This window comes from Ochotona curzoniae, unplaced genomic scaffold, assembly GCF_017591425.1.
Source record: "Ochotona curzoniae isolate NIBS_2020 unplaced genomic scaffold, NIBS_Ocur_1.0 contig_4148, whole genome shotgun sequence".
Classification (NCBI taxonomy): Eukaryota; Metazoa; Chordata; class Mammalia; order Lagomorpha; family Ochotonidae; genus Ochotona; species Ochotona curzoniae.
The window spans coordinates 5,688,799-5,711,117 of record NW_024466146.1 but is presented as its reverse complement, the minus strand read 5'-3'; the positions used below and the strand labels follow the sequence as shown (position 1 = coordinate 5,711,117).

Below are 22,319 nucleotides of genomic sequence, written 5' to 3'. Positions count from 1 at the left end.
TTACTTATTTTTGTTGGGAAGGAAGATTTACAGAGAGATGGAGAGACAGAAAGATCTTCTGTCCACTGGTTCACTCCCCAACTAGCTACAACGGCCAGAGCCAAGCTGATCCGGAGTCAGGAACCAGGAGCTTCTTCTGGGTCTCCCATATGAGTACAGGGTCCCAAGGCTTTGGGCCATCCTCAACTGCTTTCCCAGGCCACAAACAGAGAGATGTAAGGGAAGTGGAGCAGCTGGGACATGAACTGGTGCCCATATGGGATCCCGGCAAATGCAAGGAGAGGATTTTAGCCACTGAGCCATCCTGCTGGGCCCTAGACTTTGTCTTATTTTCTCTCATTCAGTCTAAGTTCATCCCAAATCTCTTTTCTGCTTTACCTTTTTGTCTCGAAAGAAAGAGGTACAACTGAATGATTACCAAAGTCCGTTCTACATTGCAGGTTGGTTTTGATTTCTTTCTAGATTCCCATCCTAGCTCATGGTACTACACTTGGAAAGAATGACATTGTTGTGGCATTAATTTTGGTTCATATCTTGTAGCAGCAGAGGTAAGTTGGTGCAGATATTTAAAATGAAAAACACAGTGAGGTTACTGCAAGAATACCTGCTAGTTAAGGGTTGCCAAGTACATACTTTGTGCTTTGGGGCAAGTTATTAAATCTCTTTTATATTTAGTTTTCCTCATCTGTAAATTGGAGAAAATAGGGACCACATTATTATTGGGTGTTATGAGGCTTGCATGAGATAATGCATGACATATTTAGTGAGGGGCTTTGTCATAGAAAGCATTCTGTAAATTTTTTATTAGGACCTAGCATGATAGCCTAATGGCTAAATCTTCACCTTGCATGCGTTGGGATCCCATATGTACGCTGATTCGTGTTCCTGTTGCTCCACTTCCCTTATATCTCCCTGCTTGTGGCCTGGGAAAGCAGTAGAGGATGGCTCAAAGCCTTGGGACCCTGCACCCCGCATGGGAGACCCAGAAGAAGTTCCTATCTCCTAGCTTCGGATCAGCTCAGCTCCAGCTTTTGTGACTGCTTGAGGAGTGAATGAGCCAATGAAAGATCTTTCTCTGGGTCTCTCCTTCTCTCTACAAATCTGACCTTCCAACAAAAAAAAGAATTCATTAATTTTTAAAGTTAACATCCACAAGTGTGATTGTGGCAACCCTTGGGATAGCTGGTGCTCTTTGGCCAAGAAATAGATGTTGAGAAAATGTATGTACAAACAAAGCCTGTTGCTTAAAAAAGAAGAAGAAGAACAGCAACGAATAGCAAGGTTTTTCATCCTATTGACTTGCTGATGTGAAGTAAGATTTATACATAAAATACAGGAAGCAGCAACCTGCTCATTTATTCAACAGTCAGCAAGAGAGACAGAGACAGGCCCAGAAAGAACCTCCATTCACCACTTCACTTCCCAGTTGTCTACAACAGCCTGGTTGGGCCAGGCCAAAGTCAGGAGACAGAAACCCAACTGGTGTTCCACACCATGGCAGGGACTCAAGTATTTGAACCATCACTGCCTTCCCAAGTGTATATTAGCAGGAAGTTAGAATATTGCTTCGATATAAGCATCCCATATTGCTTCCAATCACCATGCTAAACACCTGTTCCTGAGTTTCTTCTGAATTCACTTTATTTTGATTTACTTGTATCATGGCATTTGGCTCACTTCATTATACTTCCTTACCTACTGCCACTAGGGCTGCAATTCTCAAATTTGGATGAAACCATCTGGGAAGCTTTGAAAATCCCTATGCTCAAACCTTCTATGCTATTGGAAGTCAGGTTAGGTGCCAGTGCTGGGGTTTAAGCCAGCACTCACGACACTGGCCTCCCATATCGGATTGCTGCTTCCAGTCCTGGCAGTTCCGTGTCTGACCCACTCCCCGTGAACGTGCTTGGGAAGGCAGTGATAGATGGCCCCGGTGCTTGGGCCTTTGCCATGCATAGTGGAGAACTGGATGAAGTTCCTAGCTCCTGGCTTTGGCTGGCACAGCTCCAACCATGGTAGAAGAGACAGGAAGGTTGACCTGTATCTCCCTATCTCTCTGCCTCTTTCTTTGTAACTCTGTTTTTTAAATAAATAAATCTTCAAGAGAGGTAAGTTAGGATTGTGTGTATATGTACGTGTGTGTGTGTGTGTTGAGGGGCCAGTTGTTATGGAGACAAGCAGGTGACACACTTCTGGAAGACCCGTGGGGTTCTGATTTCTCAGCAGGGTAGTGATCACATATGTTCCTCCTCCTATTTGTAAAAACTCAGGGAGCTGCATACTTAGTGCACCTGCACGTTTCTACATGTGTACTACTGTTCAATAAAACATTAAACACATAGTCCCATGTTGAAGTCGCTCTGAAGACCAATTAAATCAAAACATCTAGGGGTGGGACCCTGGCACCAACCTTTTTGTAAAGCCTCCCAGGTAATTGCAATGTGTGGCTGACATTGAAAGTCGTGGCACAGGTTCACCTGGCTGCAGCAGGCCCAGACCTCTGAACCAGCAGTTGAACTGCCAGTAGAAAATCTTCGATCAAGCGGCCAGGAATCGGGTGGATTGACCTGGGATTTGTTTAGGCAGTCCATGGTCCAAAGACCATTGGGCAATATAGTGGGTGAAGGTAGCCCTGGTCGCAGATAGAAGCTTGGGCTCAGAGTCCAGCTCTGCTACTCGCTGGCTCAAAAGCTGTTGGGCCAGTCATGCAGGCAACCGCACAGCCTGGCTACCGTCTGAGATGGAACCCCTTCCAATGTAGGGGTGCATGTACCTTCCATGGCCCAGGGCTCCATACTTGAGCTGTTATTGTATGGTATTGCCAATTTGAAAGGAACTTTTCCAACCCCCGCCCCGCCACTACCTGCCTGGTAGCAGGCAGTGCATTTTTCCTGCTCCTGTTCCCATCCATCTTCCTCCTGCCCTTTTCTGATGGGGAAAAATGAGGCCCAGAATGAGGTTCTGCTGCGGTGGACAACTAGCTCCTGGCACTGCATGAGCAAATTCAGTCTCAAGGGCATGTGCACGGCGAGCTGGCCACTCTATGGCTGCCCTTGGCATCTGCCTCTGGAGCGTCCCTTTGGTGGAGCTCACCTCAGGCAGCCCAGCCTTGCTTGCCTTAAAGACCATAAATTCTCTTGTCTGCATATTTTGCTACTTCCAACTGGAAGAATCCTAGAGTTAACAAATTGTTCATTATGTGCTTTTGAATTTCATTTCTATGATTTTATCTAACTGTCCTTTTAATATTTGGGTAATGAAGTATCCTGTTCAGCATAACTCCTTCACATGCTTGGGCATCATTAATAGACTCTGTCTTCTTTATTCTTGGTTCTACACTCAAGTATTTCATGAATTTTGGATGGTCTCCCTGGATCTTCTTCATTTCCTTACATTTCTTTTATAAATGTGACTGCTCAAAACCATGGTTTTCTTAAGCTCTCAGGAAATATCTTTTGGATAGAGATTGAACAAATAGGTCAATGAGCACAGATTGAGGCTTGCTACATAGAAGATTTTGGAGTTGGGCAGTCAATTCTATTTATGCTTGACTTACAGTAGCCTGAAATCTGGGTAGGTAGATTCAAAAATCATGTTAGTACAAAATAGAATGAACAGATGCTCTATAATCTATTTACAAACAAAATCTCAAGGCAATGTGAGGCCAAGAAGACACATCCTCTGAGTGATGATTACTAAAGTTGCTCTAAGTGGGTCAGCAATTTGGAAATTGTTGATTGTCTAAATGTTTACTTGGTATTGTAACTTGCTTTTTATTATTCTTCCTTGAAAATGCTATTGCAAATTTTAAAAATGCCTGCCTCATCAAGACCAAATTACTTGCAAATAGATTAACTTGTGTGGCTGGCACAATGGCTTAACAGGCTAATCTTCTGCTTGCAGCACCAGCATCCAATATGGGCACTGGCTCCTGTCCTGGCAACTCTGCTTCTGATTTAGCCTCCTGCTGGGTAAGCAGCAGAGGGTAGGTGAAGGCCTTGAGTACCTGCACCCCATGAGAGACTCAGAAGATGCTGCTAGCTCCCAGCTTTGTACAAACCCAGCTCTGGCCATTGCAACCATTTGAGAAGTAATCCAGAGGCTGGAAGATCTCTTTCTGTTCATCCCTGTGCCCACTCCCCACCCCTACCCCACTACCTCTATAGCTCTGGCTTGCAAGCAAAATGAATAAATCTAAAAAACTGCTTCACATGCTTGGGCATGATTAATAATGGTAAAACAAAACAAATAAGAACAAAACAAATTTAAAAAGCAATTTGTTGGGGCAGGCATTGACATAGTGATTAAACACTGGTTAGGATGTCTATATACTATACTGGAGTACACGGGTTCTATCCTGGGTGCTCCATCTTCTTGTTCATGCAGCCCCTGGGAAATGGTGGTGATGGTTCAAATGATTGTACTTCTGCTGTTCTTGTGGAAGACTGGATTAAGTTTCCAGATTCTGGCTTTGGCTCTATAGTTCCAGCTGTTATAGAAATTTGGGGAGTATGTCTACGGCCATACCACCCTGAACGCGCCCGATCTCGTCTGATCTCAGAAATTTGGGGAGTAAACCAATGGATGAAAATTCTCTCTCTTTATTTCTAATAAATTTTTAGTAAATAGAATTTAAATGTTAAAAAATAACATTAATTTTTTAAAAGTGCTTCTTTCAGTTTGCCAGTAAGTTATCTTTGTAGAGAACTTCTGGACTATTAACAATAGTGCAGCATAGCCAAATTTAGGCAAAGGGTTTTGAAGACAAGCCCCAGAGTCATCCCTCAATCTGGGTGTGTCTGAGAACAGTGGACAGGAGGAGGGGTAGCATTTGGGATATAGTGCTCTTCTTTTTAGCTGTAACCCAAGAGGCTTCAAGTGCAGGTGGCACTGCCCTGACGGTAACACGCCATGTTTGTGACTTGTTTTAACCTAATAACCTAAATAGCTAAGTGATTCATATGACATGATCTTCAGTTTACCCATTTGTGTAGCTAAAAATACTGTTTGTCATAAGTGTTGCTATGATGTTTTCAAGCCGTCCTTCTAGGCCTTAACAAAAAGACTGAAACTTTCTCATATATTCTGATCAGGACAAAAATTGGGGTTCATGCTGAGTTTGGAGATATGTCATGAAGCAAAGTGAGAAAGGTACTTGTTAAGAGCTTATACTTTCAAACAACTCTTCTTGGCAACTAGGTGTTTTGTTTATTTCTGTTGTTGTCTTGCTTGTGCAAGTTTGTCCAAGACGCTATACCATACATAAATCAGAAGGACTTTAGCAGTCTTATTAATTTTACAAGTAAATTTCTTGAGTGTTGTCATGCTATTCATTGCTATTAATAGGATTTGTCACTCCATCGGCGAAAAGCAAGCCAGTCTCTAAATACATAGAAATATACAGACACACATCCATACTAGTCCCTCACTAGTAAGAATTTTGCATAAAGTTCAACGTCAGAGATTCAAAGTGTTTCTCCCTGTTGACATTGGAAAGTAAAAATTCAGTAACACAAAGCAGGCTACAGAGGTTAAGGCATAGGCTGTGTCCCTAGAAGTTCTAAGATTCTCATCTCCAGAAGGAATGTTCAGCAGACCAGAACACAAGTAGGAAGGATCCTGGAGGAGGTAGAAGGAATGGTCTTCCAAATCTCCAAAGGGGGCCTGATTGCTTTCTTTAGGTAGAGGAAAGAACTGGGGAGAGAGGTCAGTTTTGGGGATCCACCTCAACATCTCCTCCTGCCCTGCTGACTTTAACAATGCACTTTCTTCCCTCTCCAAGGCTCCCGTGTGGCGGAAGCTGTCACCCACCTGTTCATTCTTATCACTTGGTGTGAACCTGTGCCAGCATGGTCACCTAGCAACACAGCTGTGCCATCTACCCTGGAACTGACAGATTCGTGAAGGCAGGATCAGGGAACTCCAGGGGCTAGACCATCTCTTAGGTCATCACAGGAGCTTAATTTTGGTAGTAGAAGTCTCAATGGGTTTTGTTTTACAAAAAAGATGAGCTATTTTTGTTTTTCATTATTCTCTGTAACTCGCTCTCTAGAGTACCAACTACTTCCTGTGAATTTGGCCTGCAGATGTTTCTAAATGACTGGTAAATACATGTAACATTAGGGGTAAAAGGGCCCTCAGGTTGATCTCCTCACATGGTAAACAAAGAATATGAGTCCCCAAGTGGTTGAGTGTTTGCTCCAAAGGGCATACAGTTGCTTCATAAACTTAGGTTTGATTCCACTTTGTCCCACACTAATGTTCTTTCCACTATGGAACAATGGCCCCTTCAAGAAGATGCTTACTGCCTTTCACAGAATTTAGAGACTGCATGTAATAATTTGGAATGAAACTCATGACTAATTAAAATGGAGTGCCCTAGCAACTTTAAGTCACTAGCCAAAATCCAGGGCTTCTGGGTGACCAGCTCAAAGAAAGATGATTGCCTCAACTCAGTTCTCTGTGTCTAGGTCCCTGCAAAATGGAAATCGCTTAACATGGGGAAGAACAAGAGGACAAGATGAGATGAAAAGGGAGCGTGTTTAAAATGGATAAAAGCGGACACTTTTTTTCCCCCACTACACACAATTGACCCGGGGAACTCACTGCAGCAGGATATTAAGATCAATGGCAGAGATTTGTGTTTTAAAAGATTAGACATTTCCCATGCATATCATCAACAGCAAGATTCAATAGGATGAAAGTCAGGTGGATGAAAGTCAGCAAGCTTCAGTGCATAAGTTGATCACCAACTGGGTCAGGGACAAAGGAAAAAAAAGTTGCCCAAGCCATCATGCAGGATTTCACAGTCAGGCAGATTTGGGGAGATACCAGTTACCACACTTGGGTAGCTGCCGCTTCAAACTAACAGCGTAAACGGCAGCCATTTATTATCGTACTGGATGTTGTAGGCCAGGAACTTGGAGAGGGGCTAGTAGGGGTGGCTTGTCTCTGCTTCACTGAGTCTGGGGCCTCAGTTGGGAAGACATGAACAGCTGGGGGCTGTAACCATCTGGAATCTTCTTTACTCACTTGTCAGACACCTGGCCGGGATGACCTGAAGGCTCATTCAACTGGGACTGTCAACTGAAAATCTACACATGGGTTTCAAGAGGCAGTGTCCCAAGAGGGAGCATTGTGAGAAAACAGGCTTCCAAGAAAGCCACCTGGAAGCTGCATGGCCTTTTATGAACTGTCCCTGGAAGTCCCACAGTACCATTTCCAGCATGTTCTACTGTCAAACCATCAGAAGCCCTCCCCTCCAGCACCACCACCAGGGGGAATGTTAAGATCACATTGCAGAAGAACATGTGGGATGGGAAAAGGTTTTACAACTATCTTCAGAAAATGCAATCTGACAGGTTAGGAGCAGGGGGTGTGAGGTTGGAAGAGCACACAGGCTAGCAGAGGAAAACTGATATATGGACAAATCATCCCAGCGCAGTAAAAAAGACGACAAAGCATTTATTTATTCCCCTCACTTTTACTTTTTTATAAAGATTTATTTTTATTTGAAAGGCAGATTTTACACAGAGAGAGAGGACTAACATCTGTTGGCTCACTTCTCAAATAACCCCAAGAGCCAGAGACCTGAAGCCAGGAGCCAGGCACTTCCTCTGGGTCTCTCATGAGGGTGCAGGGGCCCAAGGACTTGGGCTGTCCTCTGCTGTGTTTTCAGGTCAAAAGCAGGGAGCTGGATCAGAAGTGGAACAGCTGGGACTCAAATGGGTGCCCAGATGGGCTGCTGACACTCCAGGCAGATGATCAGCCTGTACGCCTCTGCACCTCTACTTCCTCCATTTTAAATGCTACCATGGAATTTCCCTCTTTTATAAGGACCATTGCATTGAAAATTTTCACTTGCTTTCCTCCCACTAGGTTAGAATCTGTGTTGCACCTAACCAGTTCCCTATTGTTTCCTCTGAGCCTAGAACAATACCAAACACATAGTAGGTACTTAGAAAGAAACAGTGAGTGAAAGTACTGCTAACAGAGAAATGGGAGGACTGTCAAAACACATGTGGTGAAAAATAATTCATCTTGGCAGAAGTGACATTTAAGTGGGCATTGAATGCTTTTGAAGGATGAATAATGGTTTTCTGGTGAAAGGAGGAAATATATTCCTTAACCTAGATCTCCTCCAGGGACTTCCATGGGCCAAGTTTGAGTGGCCATTGGCCCCATGGCTTTACCTGAGTGTATGGCTGAAGGTAGGATGCTTTGGATTACAAGTGACACAACACGCTGACTGCAATGGGCTGCAAAATAAGCTGTGAATTGTGTTGCAAACAATAAGTCTGGAGACAGGTGGCTTCCATGCACACCAGCCTTTCTCAAGGATTGCGTAATTCTTGCATTGTTACAAGGTGTCTCCCACCAAGCTTTCATCACTCACAGGCGGAACAACCCTCAATAGGAGAGACACTATTCTCTTGCGCAAAACCTTCCACCTAAGCCCCTGAAAGAACCACCTGACAATGATATTCTCTGTGATTGGTCAGAATTGGCACCAATCATGGATTAGTTACGTCACCGAGCTTAGACTGCAGCTTTGGCATTCCCTGAGACTCACGCTATAACAGAATAGGGCAGATGTGTAAAAACCAAATGCAGGGGAAGAGTACCTAGCCCTGGGGCTGACGCCCTGCATCCAGCACTGAACGCCTAGGTTGGATGCCAGAGCCGGGCACCAGTGTGAAATCTGGGAGGCATCGCCGATGGATCACGCACCGAATCGTGCTCCTAATGCCTGGCTTTGGCACTGACTCATACCCAGTCCGTGTAGGCATCTGGGGAGTGAACCATCAAATGGCTGTTACCTGTGTCTGTCTTTCTGCATCTCAAATAAAATATTAAAAGCATACTAAAAAAAAAAAAAAGAGAGCAAAAACCTAAATTCCAACAAAGAGAGAGGAATGATAACTCACAGATAATCATCCCTGAGATTTAAACAGTAAAGCTGGAGAAGGGAAAGTTTCTGGTCTCATCTGAGTGTCTGGACCCCAAGCTTAAGCCAATAATTTAAAAGCATCTTATTTATTTATTTGAGACGCTTAAAGAGAAAGAAACAGACAACTCCTTCCTGCTCACTCCCTCCCCAAATTCCCACAGCAGCCAGGGCTGAACCAGGCCAAATCCAGGAGGTCAGAATTCAAAGCCATGTCTCTCCATGTGGGCAGCAGAAATTTAACTTAACAGCTGTTTCCTCCCAAAGTCCATATGAGTGGAAAGGTGAGCTCATGAACCAAGACCAGATATCAAACCCAGATGATACTCCAATGTGGGATATGGGCACGTGAACAGGTGTCTCAACTGCTAGGCTAAATGCTCACTCACCCCTTACTGTGAAATGCAATTGCCATAGCAATTAGGAGGTGGGAGCTGTAAGGGGTAACCCAGTCACGAGGGCTCCATCCTCATGAGTGGAGTTGAGTTTACTCTGATCTGTTGCCCTTCTGCTTTTTGCCATTGGATGACACAGTCAGAGATTCCTCCCCCAGATGCTAGCTCTGAAATCTCACACTTCTCAACCTCCAGACCTGTGAGAGAACTCTCCGAGCTCAGATGCTTGTTTTTTTAAAAATATATATTTATTTATTTGACAGTAAGAGTTACAGCGAGAGAGAGAGAATGGAGATCTTCCATCTGTTGGATCACTTTCCAGCTGATGTCCTAGGGCTGAGCCAGACTGCAGCCAGGAGTCAGGAGCTTTCTCTGGATTGCCCACACAGTGGGGAAGGACCCAAACATTGGGCCATTTCTTCCGCTTTTTCCCAGCCATCAGCAGAGGTTGGATAGGAACTGGAGTAGCTGGGACATGAATTGGTGCCATATGGGTTAGCAGCAATTTAGCCCACTATGCTACAACAGCAGCCCCTCAAATATTCTGGTAACACAGCAAAAAAAAAAAAAAAAAGAAAAAAGAAAAAAAAAGAACTGAGAGCGCTTCTTTTTCCTTTTGCATAAGTATGATTTAGCATTTCTGTTTTTTGCCTTTTGCCCATTTCATTTGTTCTTCTGCACTGAGAGTTGAAGAAATCAAACACTGTATCAATGAAGGACTGTCACGGGTAAGATGTAAATATGAACCTAATTGGGCCCAGCATGATAGCCTAGTGGCTGAAGTCCTTGCCTTGCATGTGCCAGGATCCATTATGGGTACCCAGCTGTTCCACTTCCCATCCAGCTCTCTGCTTGTGGCCTGGGAAAGCAGTAGAGGACAGCCCAAAGCCTTGGGACCCTGCATCCATGTGAGAGACCTGGAAGAGGCTCCTGGCTGCAGATTGGCTCAGTTCTGGCTTTGATAGCCACGTGGGCCCTCCCCTCTCTGTAAACCTGACTTTCCAACAAAAATAAATAAATCTTTTTTTTAAAAAATGAACTCAATTAATCAAAAAATATTAGATATGAGAGAACTTCTGGACAAAATGCTCAGTTTGTCAGTTTGTATACTTCCATTCCTTCTTAATCCAGAATTTTCCAGATGCTACCATTGGAACCTCTTCTTCTGGCCTCATGCCATTTGCTTAAGTTGATTCCTCTGTCAAGGATGTCCTTCTCACTTTCTAAAAAACACTTTTTTCTTTGCCTTTGTAGGAGATATCAAAGATTGGTACCCCTGCTCTCCATTCTACTCTTCTAGTGTTTTAGCTGTGGTAGGAGGATATGGGGGGTAGCACTATGGAAAACAGGTTAAACCTTCATGGTCAACATCTCATATGGGTGTCAGTTCGAGTTTCAGATGCTCTACTTCTGATCCAGCTCCCTGTTAATACTCCTGGTTAAGAAGGGGAAGAAGGCCCAAGGACCTCGGTCCTTGCCTCTCATGTGGGAGATCCAGATGAGGCTTCTGGTTCCTGACTTCAGCCTGGCCCAGCCCTACCCATTCTGGCCATTTGGAGAATGAACCAGCTGGTGGAAGATCTGTCTATTTCTCCCTCTTATTCTCTAGCTTGGCCTTTCAAACAAATAAGCTAATAATAATAATAATAACTTAAGTCAGAGAGCTTGGAAATGTCAAAAATGCATTTTCCAGATTCCCTTGCGGCTATAGCATGGATCTAAAATCAGTTCAGTCAACCAGGTAAGTAATGTGAGAGTCTCCAGGGAGAGCCAACCAGACGCCATCTCTGGTAAGCCAGGTTAGAGAGGTGATGTTAAAGGTATTTGATCCTCCTGACTCAGACTTCTGTGTGTCCAGTTAGCTCTGTGGTGTGAAAAGTATTTGGCCACTGCCATCCTGACTTCAGCTCACAGCTCCTGTAGAGGTCACTTAAGTCCTGAGCACCAGGGGTAGCCCTAAGACTTCTACTGTACTAGCCCTTCCAGCAGCTATGTGAGCCCTTGCTTGATTCTCAGTGGTCAAGTTTTGATGGTTTGAAATCCTTAGTGTGGTATCTGTTTCTCCTACCAAACCCTAAGCAACACCACCAAACTTCTATCCTGCCTTCCAGCAAACCTGGGCCTTCCATGACCCATCACGTTGGGATAAGTGCCTCTTGAGTTCCCATGAGGCTCTGCTTTGTCAGTCCATGCCTTCCCATGTCTGTGCCCTTGTGACTCATGACAGGGACAAAGTCAATGATTATTGAACTGAAGCTTCCTATACTGAGATACCAGAAGGTTCTAGACTAAGGAAAGCTCTACCTCATACATAATTTGCAAAACAGGAAGAACTAGTTGGTCATTTACTTCTACCAAATTCTAGGTAACCCAAGTTAAGTTTTCCTGACTTTAACTCCCTCACACAAGAGATCACATCGGAATTGAAGATTCAGCCTTATGTCTACGAGAGGGATGCCAAGGGACAAGGACAGTTGCTTGCTTCAGGATGCACCATCTGGTAGTTCTCAGGTCCCTGTATTTGATGGATAGCTCCCTTTGGGCCTACAGCAAGGACTTGTAATGGGTGGGATCTAGACTTTGGAATTAGACAAATTAGAACAATCTAAGTCCAGAGACCTTAACCTTTGGCAAGTTATTTAGCTTGTCTGACCCAAGTTCTTCATCTGTAGGATGGGATAATAATATCAGCCTTACAAAGTCCTTGGGACAAAAAGAGAACAGGTGAGTGTAAAATGCTTAGCAAAGTGCATGTGTATGGAACATGCTTATGACTTATTTGTGCCTGGTATGATGGTCATTACAGTTAACACATTTATCACATCACTGTCCATCATTTTTCCTTCAATCTCCAACGTAATTAGCCCCAAATGCGCTTCCTGATGCGTTCTCTTGAGGATCTCATTTTGCACACAGATGTAATTAATCATTTCTGCAGAAGACTCAGGCCCAAGTTTGGGGCTGTACCGAGGAAACACCAGGTCCATCTCTGGGAATCCTGATCCTCATGGAGAACTGGGGTCATCTGGGGAGTAAAAAGTAAAACTATAAGAAACAGATGAAACCGAGAGGTAGTGTCTGAGTGCATGGAGCAGAGGTCGGCTCAGCAGGGCCCACCTCTGTCTGTCTCTCTCCTGCCTTTCTTCCTTACCTCCCTTTCATTTTAAAAATTGTTTATTTGAGAGGCAGAGCAGCACAGACAGAGAGGCAGAAGAATCTTCCCTCGGATGATTTACTCTCCCAAATGGACACAATGGCTAAGGCCAGCCTAGAAGCCGAGAACTGGGAGATCCACCCAGATCTCTCACATGGACTTGGGCCATTTTCTGCCATTTTCCCAAGGCACATTAGCAGGGAGGTGGATCAACAGTGGAGCAGCCAGGACTTAACTTGCTATGATATAGCACCGACCCCACTTCTGGGTTTCTAATCGCTTGCTGGATGACTGCTGTGTGTAGTCAAGAGCCACTGATCCCTGTAGGAGAGAAAAGGGCCCTCTCTACCTGTGAGAAGAAGCAAGCAGCTGTGACTTTCCTATCATCTCCAGCTTGGTGTGGGAAGGAAGCCGACTAAAGATGAGGGTTGAATTAGTCAAATTATCATGTGAAAATGACCTTCTCATTGTCCACCTAGAAAAAATGGCTAGTTGCATCGATCTGTTGGCAAGTGTCTTGATTTCTTATCTAGCAGTGACTGAAATTCTGGGAAGAGGGGTGATCACAGATGGTCCAGGACAGTAAGGAGCTGGTCTGGGTACAGTTAGGGGGAGTCAGATTGGCTCCGAGTCTCCATCCTGTGCCAGCACATGTGCACACACATGATTGCTGGGTCAGGTTCACACACTTTGATCCCAAGCAAGTGAAATGATTGCTCTTTGACATTAGCAAAAAGTGTGCTTAAAAATATAGCATATCTGCAAATCACAGCTTTGTTTTTCCATTGTTAAAGTAACACAAAAGAGAAATAATATACAAAATATAGAGAATAAGACAAACAGAAATTAGGAGGAAATCATAAAAGAAACTAATGATAATAACTAATACCAATTGAAACTTACCAGGTGCTAGAAGTGGTTCCAAGTCCTTTGCTGTCTAAATTCATTCACTTATCGGTTCAACTCTATGAGAAGGTAACCATCTCTCCCTTTGTGTGTGTGTGTGTTTTGGTAATTATTTTATTTTGATAATCATTACATAGTTGATTAGGGCACAAAGGGTTAAGGGCTACAGGAAAATGAGTAAAGCTATTGTTTCCACATTGTTATTTTTATTATCATTATTTTTATTATTATTTTCAGTATCTGGGATAAGAAGAGAGATAAAGGGAGAAGCCCCACCCAGCCTCCCACCCATCCCAGGTCCCCAATGTGGGGCATGCTCCAAGGGTCCTGTTCAAATGGTTTTGATAGTTCTGAATTTGATAGTTCTGCCAGTCTTGCCATTCCAAGCACAATGAAATCTCTCCAGAATCCACCGGCTGATATAGTTCATCTTAGAGTCTCCGTTTGCCCATAGTTTCACTGCCAACACATTGCGAGGGTAGCCGATTGATTTGTGTTCTGTCCTCCGTCCTTTGTTGTGGTACTTGGTGTCCTCTGCAGGTTCCGATGCTCTGCCATATCCTCCATGTCACTGCTCTGGCTGAGCCTCTGAGGAGGCTCAGCTTTGACACTTGCACTCCATGGTCAGACTACAGAACCTGCACTTCTCTTCATGTTGGAGTTCTGAGATCAGCAGTACAGTTGGAGGGATCCCCAAAGAAATTTCATCTGAGGTGATCCCAGACCTGTTTTTTGTGTGTGCTTGCCAGTGCAGGGTCCGGCACAGTCCGTCACCCTAATCAGCTTTTGCACATGCTGGTGGTTGCAATTGCTGAGTCATTTCTGTTTCTAGCCCTGTCTTCCACACGAATCGATGGGTGTTGCAGTCCAGCCTGATTCTGCCCAGCACACACTTGGCCCTCACGCAAACCAATGGGAGCTGCAGCCTAGTCAAAGTGACCCCAATAACCCCCACCAGTCCCGCCCCCTACCCTGGTTCCCATGCTTGCCAATATGTATAACAGAATGGTCCAGTCTGTCCCACACATCCCATTCAGCTCTCATACATGTCAATAGGAATTGAAGCCTAGTTCAACCCAACCAGCCCACACCTACTGGCAGGTGCCATTCTGTCTAGCCACCCCTGCTCCTGTCCTGGTTTTCATGCTCTCCGGTGGGAGTGGTTACCCACGAGGGAGATTCCGCAAAAACTCTTTTTACGGAGTTACTTATTTTTATTGGAAGGTCAGACAGAAGAAGAGACAGAGAAGAAGAGACTGAGAGAAGAAGAGACAGAAAGACCTTCCATCCACTGGCTCACTCCTTAAGTTCCCCAAGCGGCCGTAATGGCTGGAACTGAGCTGAGCTGAAGCCAGGAGACAGGAGCTTCTTCCAGGTCTCCCACACGGGTACAGGGTCCCAAGGCTTTGCGCCATCCTTTGCTGCTTTCCCAGACCTCAAGCAGGGAGCTGGATGGGACGTAGAGCAGCGGGGACATGAACTAGCATCCGTATGGGATCCTGGTGAAAGCAAACAAGGACTTTAGCCACTACGCTACTGTGCCAGGCCTAGGTTACAGACACGAAGGTGTGTCACTTTCTAAGGTGAAAACATCAGTCTGAGTTGTCATCCTTCCATTTACTCCTCAGGGTTTATTGGAACTGTTTCGGTTTAGTGTATCATTGAAGGCTTGATTAACAAGATACTGAGTAGTGTATAGAAACTATCTGTTCCTTTATTCTGAAAGCATTGAACTCTCATAGGTCATCGGAATGATGCATTTATAAATACCATAAATCTACTAAGATTTAAAATGGCGCAACTCTTCTTTTACAACAAAATTCAAAAACCAGGTATTTAAAAAGTATTGAATATAACTTATTAATTGGAATGTCTATCATTATCCTGTATATTTTCATCAATTATAAAAATAGCTTGGACAATAATTTAAGCAGGGTATCATATGTTTTGATTTTTAGAAATGTTTAGCGTGGCAGTATTGTGTTCAACTCAGAAATGTGAAGGTTCTTGTGAGGATAAATGAATAACTGAATTAATAGACAAGGATATTTGGTAATGTTCTAGGTGTTTAAAAATTGCATCTTAGGGATCCAGCATGTAGCCTAGTGGCTAAAGTCATCGCTTGAATGCACCAGGATCCCATATGGGCGCCGGTTCTAATCCCGGCAGCCTCACTTCCCATCCAGCTCCCTGCTTGTGGCCTGGGAAAGCAGTGGAGGACGGCCCAAATGCTTGGGACACTGCACCCATGTGGGAGACCCAGAAGAGGCTCCTGGCTCCTGGCTTTGGATCAGCCCAGCTTCGGCCGTTACAGCCTCTTGGGAGGTGAATCATTGGACAGAAGATCTTCCCCTCTGTATTTCTGACTTTCCAATAAAAGGAAAACGAATCTTTTTAAAAAATTTCATCTTCTGGGCCTAGCGCGGTAGTCTGGAGGCTAAAGTGCTTGCTTTACACATGCTGGGATCCCATATTGGCACCAGTTCTAATGCCAGCAGCCCTGCTTCCCATTTAGCTCCTTACTTGTGGCCCTGGAAAGCAGTGGAGGACAGCCCAAAGCCTTGGGACCCTGCACCCACGTGGGAGACCTGGAAAAAGTTTCTGGCTCCTGGCTTCAGATCAGCTCAGCTTCAGCCACTGTGGCCTCTTGGAGAATGAATCAGTGGATGGAAGATCTACCTCGCTGTCTCTCTTTCTCTGTACATCTGACTTTTCAATAAAAAATTTAAAAATAATAAATCTTAAAAAAATTGCATCTGGGGGCTGCCACCATTCTGCAGTGGGTTAATCTGCCACGTTCGAGCCAGCATCCCCTATCAGAATGTTGATTCCGATCCCCACTGCTCTGCTTCCAACACAGCTCCCTACTAACGCACCTGGGACAACAGCCATCTTTCATCTCTTTCCAAAGCGCATTAGCAGGGAGCTGCATCAGAAGTGGAGCAGCCGAGACTCATACTTGCACTCCCGTCTGGGATGCCAGCACTGTGGACCGTGGTTGAATTTTCTGCACCTTAATTCCAGTCCTGCATCAATTTCCTTAATTTAGCAAGTAAAAACTGTAAACATTTAAAATATGCAGACACTGCGTGTAGACACTGTGGAAAGGCTACTCAAACAAGCTAAGTAATATACGGACTGTATAATATAATCTTCTGTGATGAGAATACCTCAAGGATACTCAATCATTTTCAGCTGCATTTATTGCTATCAGCTCTAGGTGCCACAGTGCGTGGGAATTTCCATTTCTGCCTTTTCCATGGACTAAACAAATAGCTCCAAGCAAGTCATTATGATGCCAGTTTCTGCGTCTGATTCCTGTGTGGGTTAAATGAGGTAACATACATGAATTATTTAGCACCCTGGCTGAAACATGTTAAACAGGGTATTTAAAACTCTTTTCAAAGGAAATAATATATGGAGGTGGGGGAAGGAGGAAGAAAAGCAACCACTACAGTGATACAAAAAAAAAGTTGTGCAACATAAAATAACCTCTTCTGACAGGGCTTTGCACTGTTACTGCTATTACCGTTCTCCAAGGAGAAGTAAGACTGTTGCTGTTGATTAAGAAGACAGAAGGTTCACCGGCCACTGGATGATGTTTGAGTCACAACAAAGTGAAATAACAGAAGTATTCGGATGAAATTCCAGTGTGAGTGATTAACATTCTCCAACTTCAAATAATTTTTATTATTAGCCAACACTTGTCCATCCCCAGTAATACACACGTTGCAGAGAGGGCTGCGAACGGGCCAGGCCTCCCTTGGCATGCTCACAGCCTGCGCATACTTTCCACTGAGGCTTCTTCCGCACAGCCCTTCCACAGCTTTTCCACTCCCAGGCTCCACCGGGATGTCCCCAGTGCACTACGAAGCATTTCTCATCAGCTCCTATCAAGCCCTGCTAATACGCAGGCAAGAGGTAACTCTTCTGCATTTTAGACTCCCAGTCTGTTTAAAAAAAGAAAAGAAAAAGTGTGGAGGATGACCCGGGAGCAGAATATGAACAATAATCCGCGGTCAACCTCAGCCCACTGAGTCTACTTCTGAGACCAGCAAGTGTTCCCCGGCCCTAGGGCCTATTTTCGCCTTTTTTTCCCTAGGGAAAGCAAGGGATTGGGGGGGGGGGGGGAGGGGGTGCGAAACAATTTAAACTCTCTTCCAAAGCGTGTGAATGAATTTCAAGTATGCTGCAGATCTCAGTCTTCCAGCCTAAGGAGAAGGCACAGAAAAGAGGCATTTGAACTCCCCGTAGAAGCTCTCTGCAGAACGGGCGGGGCGCCCAGCAGGTCTTCCCCGAGGGCTCCGGCGCCCGCGGCTGCTCCGTGCGCCCCTCGGCCCCTGGCGGCGTGCGAGTGCGCGGCTGAGCCGCGGGCAGCTCCGGGGGCCCGGCGCCTCGCCCGGCACAGAGCCCCGAGCCCTGCCGCTGCTCTCTGCGGGTGACTTCGGAACTGCCTTGGATGATAAACCCCGACTGATAAAGGACTGACATCTCTCCAGTCTTCCAAGGCTGAAAGAAGTTCACTTTTCTGGTGGCAACAATGGGGTTTTGTGAAATGAGAAAGTAGAGGTCAAAGCCTGGGAGATGCAGACAGCACATTGGGGGTGGGGGGAGATAAGGTGTGTGCGTGTGTCTGCGCGCGCGCCCGGGATCGGGGTTCGAATCCTAGTTATAGCATTTGGGTACCTGCATCGTGCCGCTGGGAACACAGCGAGAAGCCTGGTGCCCGGGGTGTCTCTGGCTTTCTGGGCGGGAGGGAGGGGAGAGTGCCTCGGTCAAGTTTCTAAATCCCGGTTCCTTCACCTGTAAGGAGTACCTGCCTCTTGAAATGGCAAAGGTTTGAGATCTTGTATGGCGACGTAAATGATTAACACGTTGCCGAGGACACAGGAAATGCTCGATCAGTGTGCTCTGGCTCTTCCACCTGTACCGAGGCAGCGCGGCGGGAGGCAGGTGCCGCTGCCAGGAGCGATTTCTCAGCAAGCGCTGGGCTCGTGCAAGCTCAGCCGGCGAGGAGCCTGGCAGGCGCCGCACGAGGCACAGGTTCCTACGCTAAGCAACTTCCTGGCGAGGGAGTCCCGCGCCCGTGAGAGCCCGGCGGAGACTGCCCCCCACCCACCCAAGGGACCCGTAGCCAGGCTTTCCCGCCCGGGTTCTCCAGGCCGGCCGGAGGAGCATCCGTCCCGGCCCTCCCCGACGCCTCCCAAGCCCGCGATTGGCCGGCGGGGCCGGGCGGCAGGCTGCGGGCGGAGCCGACGGGGGGACCGGGAGGGGAAGAGGCCGAGCCCGCGGCGCAGTGGGCGGGGAGACGCGGGGGCCGAGCGCGGCCGGGCGGCCCACCAACCGCGCCCGGGCCCGCGGGGGCGGGGCCGGGGCCTGGGCGGGGCCTCCCGGCGGGCATTAGAGGCAGGTGACCCTGGCGGGGGCGGGAGAGGGCAGTGTGCCCGCGGCCGTGAGTCCAGCCCCTCGGCGCGCCGCTCAGTGCCCGCCGGAGGTGGGCGAGAGGGTGCGAGAGCGCGGCGCGGGGGAGGAGCCGGGCGCGTCCCGGGAGTCCGCTGGAGCGCGGAGCCCTCTGCAGGGGAGGAGGCGAGCGGCGGGCGCGCCACCATGCAGTCCCGGCCCGGCCAGCGCCGGCTGCTCGCCGTGCTGTGAGGCAGCGCAGGGGGGGAGGGAGCCCCGGCCCGGCTGCAGCGCGCCTCGCCTGCCTCCGGCCCAGGTGCTGCCCGGGCGCGCCCGCCCGCCCTGCGTCCGAACTCCCCGGACCGCCCTCTGCCCTCCCCACCACCCCCCGGTGGAACGCACTGCCCGCATCCAGCCCTGCTCCGGCCGAATCATGCGGGAGGCTCTGGAGGAGGAGAGGACGAGTGACCGGCCTGCGCCGACTGTGTTCGGGAGGCGGCCGCCTCTCTGAGATGCCCCCACCTGCTGCCATGTGCTGCCACGGCGGGTACCCAGGCTGTCGCTAAACTTTCCGGGCGCTGACCCCCGGCTCCCAGTCGCGTTTCTGAGCACAGTGTCCTGAAGAGGAAGGACTTGGGCTGGCTGCGGACCATCTGCACCTCTTCGGTGGGATCTGCGGAGGTGAGCGCCTGCATCTCCCCCCTCCTTCTCCCTGTACTTCTGGTCCCTTTTTCCTGGGGACTCAGGACTCTGACCCCAGCCGGGGCGGGGGGGGGGCGGGGGTGGCTGGGACAGCCAGGAAGGGAAGTGTGGGCCGGTCAGGAGGTGGAAGGGAGAGGAGTTGGCTAACTTAGGAGCTCTGAAACCTCTAGTAGGAACAGAACTTTTGATGCCTTAGTAGGAGGTAGACGAATGCAATTTTTCTTCTACCCCATTTCTTTTTTCAAGAGTCCTGGCATCGGAGCCCCAACCGTTCCTCCCCGGCGCAATCCCGCGAGCTGCCCAGCGCTGCCCGGAGCCGATCGCAGTGCCTTCCCCTAGCACTTTATCCTGGGACGGATTTCGCGAGAAGAAAAAGAAACCAACAGGTTGCCAGCCCCAGCGCGCCCGCGCGCGCACCCCCCCAGACGCCGAGAGGGAAGCCCCCCGGCCCCCGGATTTGCTTTCCTGCTCTGGCCGCGCTCAGGCAGCAGCAGGAGGCGAGGGGAGGAGGAGGGAGGGGGCCATGGCTCGGCCCGAGCCGTCCGCGCCGCCCTCGCTGCTGCTGTTGCTCCTGGCGCAGCTGGCGGGCCGGGCGGCGGCTGCCTCCAAGGCCCCAGTGTGCCAGGAAATCACGGTGCCCATGTGCCGCGGCATCGGCTACAATCTGACGCACATGCCCAACCAGTTCAACCACGACACGCAGGACGAGGCCGGCCTGGAGGTGCACCAGTTTTGGCCGCTAGTGGAGATCCACTGCTCGCCGGACCTGCGCTTTTTCCTGTGCTCCATGTACACCCCCATCTGCCTGCCGGACTACCATAAACCGCTGCCGCCCTGCCGCTCGGTGTGCGAGCGTGCCAAGGCCGGGTGCTCGCCACTTATGCGCCAGTACGGCTTTGCCTGGCCCGAGCGCATGAGCTGCGACCGTCTGCCGGTGCTGGGCCGGGACGCCGAGGTCCTGTGCATGGATTACAACCGCAGCGAGGCCACCACGGCGCCTCCCAGGCACTTCCCGGCCAAGCCTACAGCCGCCGGCCCGCCTGGAGTGCCGGCCGCGGGGACAGAGTGCGCCGCGGGCGGGCCGTCCGTGTGCAAGTGCCGCGAGCCCTTTGTGCCCATCCTGAAGGAGTCGCACCCGCTCTACAACAAGGTGAGGACAGGCCAGGTGCCCAACTGCGCCGTGCCCTGCTACCAGCCGTCCTTCAGCCCGGACGAGCGCACGTTCGCCACCTTCTGGATCGGCCTCTGGTCGGTTCTCTGCTTCATCTCCACCTCCACCACCGTGGCCACCTTCCTCATCGACATGGAGCGCTTCCGCTACCCTGAGCGCCCCATCATCTTCCTGTCGGCCTGCTACCTGTGCGTGTCGCTTGGCTTCCTGGTGCGCCTGGTCGTGGGCCACGCCAGTGTGGCCTGCAGCCGTGAGCACAGCCATATCCACTATGAGACCACGGGCCCCGCCCTGTGCACTGTCGTCTTCCTGCTCGTCTACTTCTTCGGCATGGCTAGCTCCATCTGGTGGGTCATCCTGTCCCTCACCTGGTTCCTGGCGGCCGGCATGAAGTGGGGCAACGAGGCCATCGCAAGCTACGCGCAGTACTTCCACCTGGCCGCCTGGCTCATTCCCAGTGTCAAGTCCATCACGGCGCTGGCCCTTAGCTCTGTGGACGGGGACCCAGTGGCCGGCATCTGCTATGTGGGCAATCAGAACCTCAACTCCCTGCGGGGCTTCGTGCTGGGCCCGCTGGTGCTCTACCTGCTGGTGGGCACCCTCTTCCTCCTGGCCGGCTTCGTGTCGCTCTTCCGCATCCGCAGCGTCATCAAGCAGGGCGGCACCAAGACGGACAAGCTGGAGAAACTCATGATCCGCATCGGCATCTTCACGCTGCTCTACACCGTGCCTGCCAGCATCGTGGTAGCCTGCTACCTGTACGAGCAGCACTACCGCGAGAGCTGGGAGGCGGCCCTCACCTGCGCCTGCCCGGGCCCGGATGCCGGCCAGCCGCGCGCCAAGCCCGAGTACTGGGTGCTCATGCTCAAGTACTTCATGTGCCTCGTGGTGGGCATCACGTCGGGCGTCTGGATCTGGTCCGGCAAGACGCTGGAGTCGTGGCGCCGCTTCACCAGCCGCTGTTGCTGCCGCAGCTCGCGGCGCGGCCACAAGAACGGCGGTGCCATGGCCGCAGGGGACTACGCCGAGGCCAGCGCGGCGCTCACCGGCAGGACAGGGCCACCCGGCCCCGCCGCCGGCGCCGCTGCCTATCACAAACAGGTGTCCCTGTCGCACGTGTAGGAGGCCCTGCGGCTGGGAGTTGAGGGGAAGAGAGGGGAGTTTTGTGTGTGGTGGCTTAGCCAAGGTCACTTCCGTTTACCTGCGTGGTGCTGATGCCCCCTCCCGGGGTAGCTTGGAGATGGGGGGGTTAAGAGGCTGGTTCAAGGGAGTCCTTGTCCCTGTTCTCAGAGGGGCTAAGTATTCTCCCTTGGGCTTCTTGCTGCCTTCTTTGGAGAAACCCTCTTTTTTAATTTATATATCTTCTTTTTTTTTTCTCCCCCTTGATTTTTAACTTTGTTGCATTTTGGCAACAACACCTACCTACCTTCGCTGTTGGATGGCCGGGGAGGAGGGGCTTTACAGTCTGAAAGCTGGCCTCGTAGCCAAGATTCACTTGGTTCAGGTTTCTTTTCCAACCTTACGGTCTTAACGTCGGGAAAAATCTGTTTCCTATACGTGTGTCTTTGGAGGGGGCAACATGTGAACAGTGAAAAGTTTGATGTGCTGTGACTGGAACAGAGTCGCGTGTGCTTTGGCGGCCAG

The 22,319-nt window shown here is 49.0% G+C and overlaps 1 protein-coding gene across 1 annotated transcript; it reads left to right on the top strand.

Moving 5' to 3' along the window:
- The first annotated feature begins 19,753 nt into the window (after positions 1-19,753).
- FZD5 (frizzled class receptor 5) lies at positions 19,754-22,028 on the top strand. The gene has a single exon (XM_040984411.1). The coding sequence runs from the start codon at positions 20,028-20,030 to the stop codon at positions 21,795-21,797; it is 1,770 nt and encodes a 589-aa protein (XP_040840345.1). The 5' UTR covers positions 19,754-20,027; the 3' UTR covers positions 21,798-22,028.
- Positions 22,029-22,319: the final 291 nt, after the last annotated feature.

Bases quoted from the DNA above. Each gene is read 5' to 3' on its own strand.
- FZD5 (XM_040984411.1), top strand. From the start codon at position 20,028: ATGGCTCGGCCCGAGCCGTCCGCGCCGCCCTCGCTGCTGCTGTTGCTC.